This window comes from Mercenaria mercenaria, chromosome 10, assembly GCF_021730395.1.
Source record: "Mercenaria mercenaria strain notata chromosome 10, MADL_Memer_1, whole genome shotgun sequence".
NCBI classification, from domain to species: Eukaryota; Metazoa; Mollusca; class Bivalvia; order Venerida; family Veneridae; genus Mercenaria; species Mercenaria mercenaria.
Window position 1 is genome coordinate 44497501 of NC_069370.1, and position 10146 is coordinate 44507646.

The window sequence follows — 10146 nt, forward strand, 5'->3', positions numbered from 1 at the left end:
TTTGAACGGAGTTCTAAGGTCAATGGAATAAAACAGTACACTGTTCTGATTTGGTACCCAGCCCTATTTAGATTATCCTGTATAAGAACCATGACCTGTTTTCCATTTTGTGACCGTTCTTTCTGCATCAAGATTTTTTTTCAGAACAGTCCACTTGTTCTAAACATTCCAGAACACTACTCTTCTTAACTCCATTGAGGTAGAGTATGAGCAGAATGTTCAAAGTGGCCAAAGAATATGGCCTAAAACTTCAATAAAATGCTTCTATTACCAATTTCTTCCTGTTGGTTCAAACATCCAAGAAATAAAAAAAACAAGTACACATGCTCAACAAAATTGACTTTCTTAATACTGTGTTAATATTGATTTCAGATAAGTTTTCAGTCTTTAATTAATGGGTAAGCCATGCAACAATAAATCACATTTTTTAGTTTTAGAATGTAAATACATGTACTAACATATCTAATTTTAACCCTTACCAAGCTAAATTTCTAAAATGGACTGGTCCATCATTCAATTTGGGCAGTACCACTAATCATTCAAATGTGTGCTCACTGAAAATTTACTGATTGAATAGCAAACAGTGCAGACCATGATCAGACTGCACGGACGTGCAGTTTGATCTTGGTCTGAACTGGTCGCAAAGGCAAAATCATTTTCTGCCAACAGTCTAAAGGTTAAGTAAACATTTATTATAATATAAAAATACTCATGGTTTATGATCTCTTCTCAAATGTTTTGCTTCTTAAAATATATTTTTTAATGTTTAGTTGCAATTAGTCCTAATAACTTCTGCAATACAACGCTTGGATATATAAGTCTTTTTTTTTTAATTGTTAATCTTATTTCATAATCATTTAACCCATATTTAATACAATTATTAAAAAAATATGTCATTTATAAACAACTAAATGAATCATGATAAACAGCACATACAGACATATTTTTTAATTTCAGAAATGATCTATGTATTGACACATAAATTTATCCTAATAAGTTTAATCCCTTGCATATTTTGTAGTACTTGAAAGTGTTTTAATCTTCTTTAGTACTTCAACCTGTCATAGAAATAAGGCCAATCTTATTTTATGGCAATAATTCAACCCCTTTCAAACTTCACACCAGTACATGACATGTGCACATACAAATATTACATAAATAAAATATTACATAATAATAATCCCTCAACATGATGTCTGATTTTGCAGAGTATTTGCATTACATTATCATCTTAAAATTGAATATCTAAACACTAGGAAACAGTTAGCGCTTAAAATGATAAAAATATCACTTCAAATATTTCATTTTTGTCTTTCTGCATAATCATGTATTTTTCATGTTGATTTTATGAAAATTTGAATATTGCGCATATTGCAATAATTACATATTATTCATAACCTAAATTCATGCAATTCTCCAACAGATTAATATTATGATGTTTTGTACTGGTTCACTGTATAAATGTTGTGTATTAATTTATGTCCACTGTATATATGTTGTGTATGGAAGATAGGAAAACCGAATGCATAAGCCTCATTAGATAAAGACATTACTTTAATACTTGCTTACTTATCAAAGTTGAAATTAAAGTCAAACAATGCAATGAAGATAATAATGAGAACAAAACTGCTGTTAATCCCTCAATGAAAACTTATGACAATGTTTGAGAGAATGGTTAAATACTGAGACACATAAAGATTTTTCATGAATCTAGCACGACTCCCCAGATGTAGTCCTACATCAAACTTTATAAAAGCCCTTAACCTTTAGCCTGCTGGCGGCAAGTTATTTGGCCTTTGCTATCAGTGCAGACCAACTTGAACTTCCCCAAGATTAGTCTGCACTGTTCGCTATTCAGTCAGTAAATTTTCAGTGAACACCCTTTAAATAATAAATGGTATTGCCCAAACTGAACAATGGACCAGTCCTTTTTAAAAATTTAGCAGGGTAAGGTTAATCTATCAAGAAAATGAAGTGTCTACAGGCAGGTACAGCAAGTAGCTGCTAAGCAGGTATAGACCTGCATTCCAAAGGTATGGGTCCATAGATAAGACTGAAGGGGACTGTCTAGAACAAAACTCCTTTTCCCAGATATTGTAGCTTGTATAAATCAAAATTTTCAATTCTGTTGCAGCGATGTATTTACTTAAAACTTCAACCTCTTTCACCTCTAGCTCTGCTCTTCCAGTGATACCAAAATGAAATGAAAATCCATTTACTGAACCCATATAACATAGTTTTTTACACATAAATGGTGCTTATGAATGGTAGCATACTGTCCTTTTATCTTTTTTATACTACATTTCTTCAACAACTGTTTCTAAATGTAGATGACTTGCGTAGTATGTATTTCAATAAAAACAACATTAATAGGTGCTGTATGTTCTGATAGTGGCACCTTCCCTTTCATCTCTTAACTGCTCATTGTGAGAACATACAGAAAATATTTAATTGTCTGGGTTTCTTATAGTTAAAATTAAACATCAGTTTGTGCAATCTATCTGTGATAGTCAATTAATTCTGTTTGAATTATTTGGAGTTCCTTGATTGTAATTTTGAGTGAATGCCTGATGAGTGACCAAGATTTCGGTAAAAAACTTTAAAATCGTATTTGTTTTTTGTTTTTTTTTATTTACAACAGAATAGAAGATTCTAATAAGCCACAAAATATGTGAAAAGCCAGAGTTTTTTTACCTCTAGAGAATGCTCCGTGCAAAAAATAGGAGCCATAAAATATCTAAACAATATGTCAATAATTACATTGTGTCAGTTATCAGATTACAAACTATTATCATTAGCACGACTTATAAACTGTACAAAAAACTGTTGATGATGTCACCCACTGACCCGGAAAGCTGAAAAACAAATAACAAAATGTGTTTTAACTGTGGTACGAACCTCTAACGTATTTATTTCGCCTTCAACATATTTCCCATAAGAAGAATTAATAACAAGACACAAAAAACTCAACAAAATATAGAGAAATTTGCGAGCCATTCCGAAAAAAACTATTGTGAAAATGTCCTATCTTGAAAACGTTTCATGCGTCCGCCATTTTCTAATCACGTGACACGATTTCCCGGCAACTACCAAAACATACGGTTCTATTTTTAGTTAATCAACAGGTGCGTAACGGGTCGTAATCACTATCATTCGCAATAAATCCTCAAGAGTTACCTTTCTTATCTATAGCAAACTATTTAAATCTGCTTAGCCCGTGCATGATACAAGATACAACATTTTTATAGTCATTTTATTATAGGGCCTACAAACAACATTAGCTATGTATACATAGCTGACTATCATAAAATCTTTTGTCTAAATATTTATCTAGATTAGAATCTATATAAATCTGGTATGATAAAAATAATAATAGATTTTAATTTTATTCTATTTGTCAAACTTATTTTGTAAATGTGTTAGATCTAGATCTAGTTGTGGTTTTCTAAACAAAGATAAATTCTTGCCAGGACCGAAGAAATTAGAATTGATAGATAGGCATACACATAATTTTAACGATTTATTCTTTGACAAGAACATTTTTAAATGTCTTTAATGAAAGACACTGTAAGCAATCCTAGACCAAAGTTCATACTTCTTTGCCTAGACGCAAAAAAAAAAACTCAGGAAATTAGGCCAAACTTAAATCAAAGACTTGAACAGACCGACACACACACATTTTGCCGGGAAATAGTAGGCTAGTAGTGGTGATCTTAATTTCTATGCGGCATTGCCCAAAATTTCAAGTAGCTCTATAGGGAAGTGATTTTATCATTAAATTCCAATGAATTTAAGGAAATTAGATCTAGCTATAAAAATAAAAACAACAAAAAAATAAATAATGAAAACACCACAAAAACACTAAGAACTATTTAAATTCCTCAGTCTTAATTTCTTTAGCCTACACTACGCGATCTTCAGATTTGATGCGTTTTTGGTGTTTGTAGGAACCTGTATTATATTTTGATTGATTTAATCATAATTTATTACTCTTTGATATGAAGTTATTACAGTATTACAATAACAATTTCAACAAAGTCCTATAAATATATATATAAAATCAAAGGGCAAAAGGGTTGGACAACATGTTCTGACAACATTAGAGACTGTGCTTCCCTTTAGCTGTAGATAGAGAGAAAAAACGGACACAAAAATGGTATCATATAAACTCGAGCGATAATAACTACAGATGACGGATATACAAAAATAAAGTAATAAATAAACACCTAAATTAAGCCGTATGTTATGTAGTGTATAGTCTAATATACAAGGTAATATAGGCTCAAATTGTGCAATAACCACGTGATGAAATTGCTTTCAAAATATTAATTATAACTCTCCAGTAAGGAATAAGGCCAGTAATTTGGTCGAAAATTTAGCATTTTCAGGACCGGATATAATAACATAATAGACTTTGTCATGCGGAAACTTAGGTCATACTCTCGCACACACTTTTTATCTAATTTTACAGTGTGTTTGCTTGGCTGAAAATAATTTTCTTGCATCAAACACGATCCCCACTTTTCTTTAGATATTTCTTCAGCACTGACACTTATCTTTAGCAGATATTTGAAATTGGATCCTGTTGTGTGCTACAGCCATTGCAAGATACTCAAGTTTATGTAGAATGTAAAAGACTATATTTATGGCGAAATAACTATGTTATGACACGTTCCTTTGGCTTAATATTGAAATATGCATGATCTTGGAAAAACGTCCTACCCGATAAATAAAGTAAAGCAGAATACGGGGAGTCCTAGCTAAAAGTCTTACAGAGTTGCTTTTTAGCTCCCTCATGCTTTTTCGTTTTCCTCCGCTCGAATGTGATGGGCATCTGAGATATTCTTGTTACATGTGAACTCTTGATAAGTTTAGGATTTCATGTATGCGACGACAAAATAGACAGGCTGAACGTTTCTCCTATTCTTCGTCTATAATTGACAGTGTCTAAAACGCCATTTTGCCTCCGTCTGCTCACTTGAGTAATAGTTTATTGCTTGGTTCCGTCCTTTACCTTTAAGATGAAGACACTTTCAGAAAGCTACTCGCTGCTTTCGAGCGGTGGGTAGTAAGTTATAAGCTCTACTTCAGCGTCACCATCAGGCAATGATTATTTCATTTTGTCCATTTAAACAAGTGTAAATTAACACTGAACGTTTGAATTGATATTCTTAGCTTTCAGGTAAAACGCGAACAATGTTCCGAGAAAGAAAAAAAAAGATCTAGAAAAAAGTAAACACCAGAGTAGAATCGAACCCGGATCGCTAGATTCGTAGGCGACAACACTAATCACTCAGCCACGGAGCCCATTCTATTTACAGATCTCGCCTGAACAAAATTTCCAATATATATAGCTAAACATTTGAGCAATTATCCAGTTGTCAAAGTTTCAATATATAAAGGACATTGGATAATCCCTACTAAGGACCCAGGTTGGTGTAGTGGATCAACCACTTGCTTCAGACTTGACCATTACATGAAAGGGACGGACATGCGGAGGTTCGAGTCCTGCATGTGATTTGATTAAAAATAATTTTTATTCACATTTTGTTTACTTTTCCTTTTTATAACTATATACTAAGTTGAGAGTGTAAATGGGAGAATCTTTATGTATTTACGGAATTTTTTTCAATCACATGCCAAATGCTTTCGTTTACTGTTGAATCGAGGTGACCATTCTTGTGTACATATAATAACTCCATTCTTTTTCCTCTTCAGTTTCATCCAGAATTATTTGTTTAACGCTAGACACCATTTATTGCTTTTCCTTTCTCGTACATTGACAGTCATAGGTATACAGGCACAGGATAGGGAAATGACACGAAAAGAAAATGGTAGTCGCATATAAATGGCGGATTTAAGTAGTTCTCAGTCTTTTTCGCTCTGCAGAGCTATATCCCTTAATATCATTGCCTTTTATTTGCTCAGTTCGCATGAAAGATCTATGCTTGACATTTATTTAGCATTCTCAGGAAAGGAAATAATAACATATAATAAAATTTGTCATGGAAATTTAGGTCATACTCTCGCGCTACAATTAAGGGTCTCATTTTTTATCTGATTTTACAGTGTGTTTGTTTGGCTGAAAATAATTTTCTTGCACGATCCCCACTTTTCTTTAGATTTTTCTTTGAACAGCACTGACAATTTTCTTTAGCAGATATTTAAAAATGAACCCTGTTGTGTGCTGCAGCCATTGCAAGATACTCAAGTTTATGTAGAATGAAGAAGACTATATTTATGGGTAAATAACTATGTTATGACATGTTCCTTTGGCTTAATGTTGAAATATGCATGATCTTGGAAAAACGTGCTACCCGATAAATAAAGTAAAGCAGAATACGGGGAGTCCTAGCTAAAAGTCTTATAGAGTTGCTTTTTAGCTCCCTCATGCTTTTTCGTTTTCCTTCGCTCGAATGTGATGTGCATCTGAGATATTCTTGTTACATGTGAACTCTTGATGAGTTTAGGATTTCATGTATGCGACGACAAAATAGACAGGCAGAACGTTTCTCCTATTTTTCGTCTATAATTGACAGTGTCTAAAACGCCATTTTGCCTCCGTCTACCCGCTTGAGCAATATTTTATTGCTTGGTTCCATCCTTCACCTTTAAGATGAAGGCACTTTCAGAAACCTACCCGCTGCTTTCGATGTGTAGTGGATAGACCACTTGCTTCAGACTTGACCATTACATGAAAGGGACGGGATGCGGAGGTCCGAGTCCTGCATGTGACTTGATTAAAAATATTTTTATTCACATTTTTGTTTACTTTTCCCTTTTATAACTATATACTAAGTTGAGAGTGTAAATGGGAGAATCTTTATGTAATGCGGATTTATTTTTTCAATCAGATACCAAATGCTTTCGTTTACTGTTTGATCGACGTGACCATTCTTGTGTACATTTTGTGTACTTTTTAGCTCCCTCATGATTTTTCGTTTTCCTCCGCTCGAATGTGATGTGCATCTGAGATATTCTTGTTACATGTGAACTCTTGATGAGTTTAGGATTTTATGTATGCGACGACAAAATAGACAGGCTGAACGTTACTCCTATTTTTCGTCTTTAATTGACAGTGTCTAAAACGCCATTTTGCCTCCGTCTGCTCACTTGAGTAATAGTTTATTGCTTGGTTCCGTCCTTTACCTTTAAGATGAAGGCACTTTCAGAAAGCTACTCGCTGCCTTCGAGCGGTGGGTAGTAAGTTATAAGCTCTACTTCAGCGTCACCATCAGGCAATGATTATTTCATTTTGTTCATTTAAATAAGTGTAAATTAACACTGAACGTTTGAATTGATATCCTTAGCTTTCAGGTAAAACGCGAACAATGTTCCGAGAAAGAAAAAAAAATGATCTAGAAAAAAGTAAAGACCAGAGCAGAATCGAACCCGGATCGCTAGATTCGAACGCGACAACACTAACCACTCGGGCACGGAGCCCATTCTATTTACAGATCTCGCCTGGACAAAATTTCCAATATATATATCTTTAGAAACGTTTGAACAATTATCGAGTTGTCAAAGTTTCAATATATAAAGGACATCGGATAATCCCCTACGGACCCAAGTTGGTGTAGTGGATAGACCACTTGCGTCAGACTTGACCATTACATGAAAGGGACGGGCATGCTGAGGTTCGAGTCCTGCATGTGACTTGATTAAAATATTTTTTATTCACATTTTTGTTTACTTTTCCCTTTTATAACTATATACTGAGTTGAGAGTGTAAATGGGAGAATCTTAATGTAATACGGATTTTTTTCAATCAGATGCCAAATGCTTTCGTTTACTGTTGGATTGACGTGACCATTCTTGTGTACATGTAATAACTCCATTCTTTTTCCACTTCAATTTCATCCAGAATTATTTGTTTAACGCTAGACACCATTTATTGCTTTTCCTTTCTCGTACATTGACAGTCATAGGTATACAGGCTCAGAATAGGGAAATGACATGAAAAGAAAATGGTGGCTGGTTCAAGTAGTTCTCAGTCTTTTTCGCTCTTTAGAGATATATCCCTTAACATCATTGCCTTTTACTTGCTGACTTCGTTTGAAAGATCTATGCTTGACATTTATTTAGCATTTTCAGGACCGGAAATTATAACATAATAGAATTTGTCATGGAAACTTAGGTCATATTCCCACACTACCATAAATGGTCTCACTTTTTGTTTTTTACAGTCTGTTGTTTTTTTTTTTTTACTGAAAATAAATTTCTTGCATCAAGCACGATCCCCACTCTTCTTAAGATTTTTCTTCAGTACTAACGATTTTCTTTAGCAGATATTTGAAAATGAATCCTGTTGTGTGCTGCAACCATTGCAAGATACTCAAGTTTATGTAGAATAAAGAAGACTACATGTATATTTGTGGTGAAATAACTATGTTATGACACGATTCTCTGTAATTGTAAAATTTAGAGAATCCGATGACCAAAGGGCCTCATTTTTATGTTTTATTTCAAATTGTATCTAGAAATAGAAATAAAAACTCCTATCTAAGTATTTTGTATTAGAATCATATTGTCACTTAATTTATTAAAGATAATAGGTAAGGGTAGATTTCTCGGAAGCACAGAACACCACAAACACAGCTACAGAGCCACGTATTTGCAAAGTAGGCCCGCAACAAAAAGGGAAAAGTATTATAGACGGGTTGTTTCAAAAATCCAACAAGTACATTTTAATTTTATGCAAATGGGGATTGAATTCAAAAGGGACTGCTACGTTCCTTAATCGCACTTTCTCTACAACGAAAACCACAGCAACGCAGGCACTCACGTACAAAAGAGAGAGAGACACACACATGCACGCACACGCAAACGCACGCGCACGCGCATGCACACGCAGACACACACACACACACACACACACACACACACACAAACACTCGCACACAGACACACAGACACACACACACACACACACACACACGAGAATTACATAGATAACCAAACAAACAAGTAAGATATTATAACACTGTAGGGCACTGCCCAAGACACACAGACGCATAAGCACACACACCTACACACTTAAGCAGGAAAAACAACAATCGGGCACCGCCTTAGGATTCCAGCAGCCGAAATTAAGGTAGGCACCATAACTTACTCATAGTAAAAGGAGCGGGGATGTGGTGCAAATGCACGGGGGCGCAAATGCAAGGGGAAAAGATAGGTGGGGCGATAGGGGGAGTGAGGAGAAAGAGGAAAGAAACGCTAACCACGAACAAGACAATATACGCAACACAAAATACAAGACGGGCAGAAAACAAGTTGAAAATAGGGGCACGGCTTTGGAACGGTCAGTAACCTATATAAAGGAAAATGGGGGTGGGGTGTGTGGCGGGGGGGGGGGTTGTGGGGTTAAACGCGTTTAGGGCATGCAAACCTCGTACTTACCCTATTTTCAACAAGTTAGACAGGACAATGTAAATAAAATAATTCCTCGCTGAGAAAGGCTGTAACAGTAGTGCAAAATTACGAGATCATCTTAAGTAAAACATAATATAATGGTAAATCTAAGGTATAATTATACCAATTAATGTACTCAACAACTTGTCTGAAGTCAGAGCACCAAGAGCCTATGTTTTAAGGGCCCGACTAAGAAAGCTGCAAGACAAAATTCCACTCCCCCTGTCCGTTTTATGTAGGATTTAGGAGAAAAGCATCAAGGAGTCTTACACTTTATTAGTCATCGCACCATCAAATAGGAAAGCGTAGCGATTAACTGTAGAGGGGTCAATCACCAAACATGCACTTTGCTTTACGGTTCTCGCATTGTATCCTCTTTTGATAAATTTTTTAACACATTTTACAAATATCTGATTTAATTAAGGACTATGGTTCATTTTCCTAATTTTATAAACTACATCTTCATAGTATTCTGGGTGTGTAAGACCAAGTTTTAAAAGTGTTTTAAGTTTACTATCATATTTCTTTAATAGTTCGGACGATCTGTAGTAAAATTTAGTGAAAACCTCAAATACATTGTGAAATAATCACCTCCTCAAACTAATGTATTCAGGAAATGCGTGAGATAAAGGTTTTAACTTTGACCTTTGGAAGTCTTAGTTGTGACTAAGTTCTTTCTAGAACATTGTTGTTTTCTCGTACTCTTGGCATTGTTTTGTTCTACTTCATTTC

General features: G+C 34.6%; 1 protein-coding gene across 2 annotated transcripts in view; it reads right to left on the reverse strand.

Annotated features, from left to right (window-relative positions):
* The window catches only part of LOC123561782 (transmembrane protein 145-like), a 72715-nt gene extending 69656 nt beyond the window's left edge, over window positions 1-3059 (reverse strand). For both annotated transcript variants that reach the window (XM_045354379.2, XM_045354380.2), the window contains exon 1: window positions 2899-3059. In XM_045354379.2, the coding sequence (XP_045210314.1) occupies window positions 2899-2997 (99 nt within the window). In that variant the 5' untranslated portion in view covers window positions 2998-3059. The remainder of the gene's footprint in view (window positions 1-2898) is intronic.
* Window positions 3060-10146: the final 7087 nt, after the last annotated feature.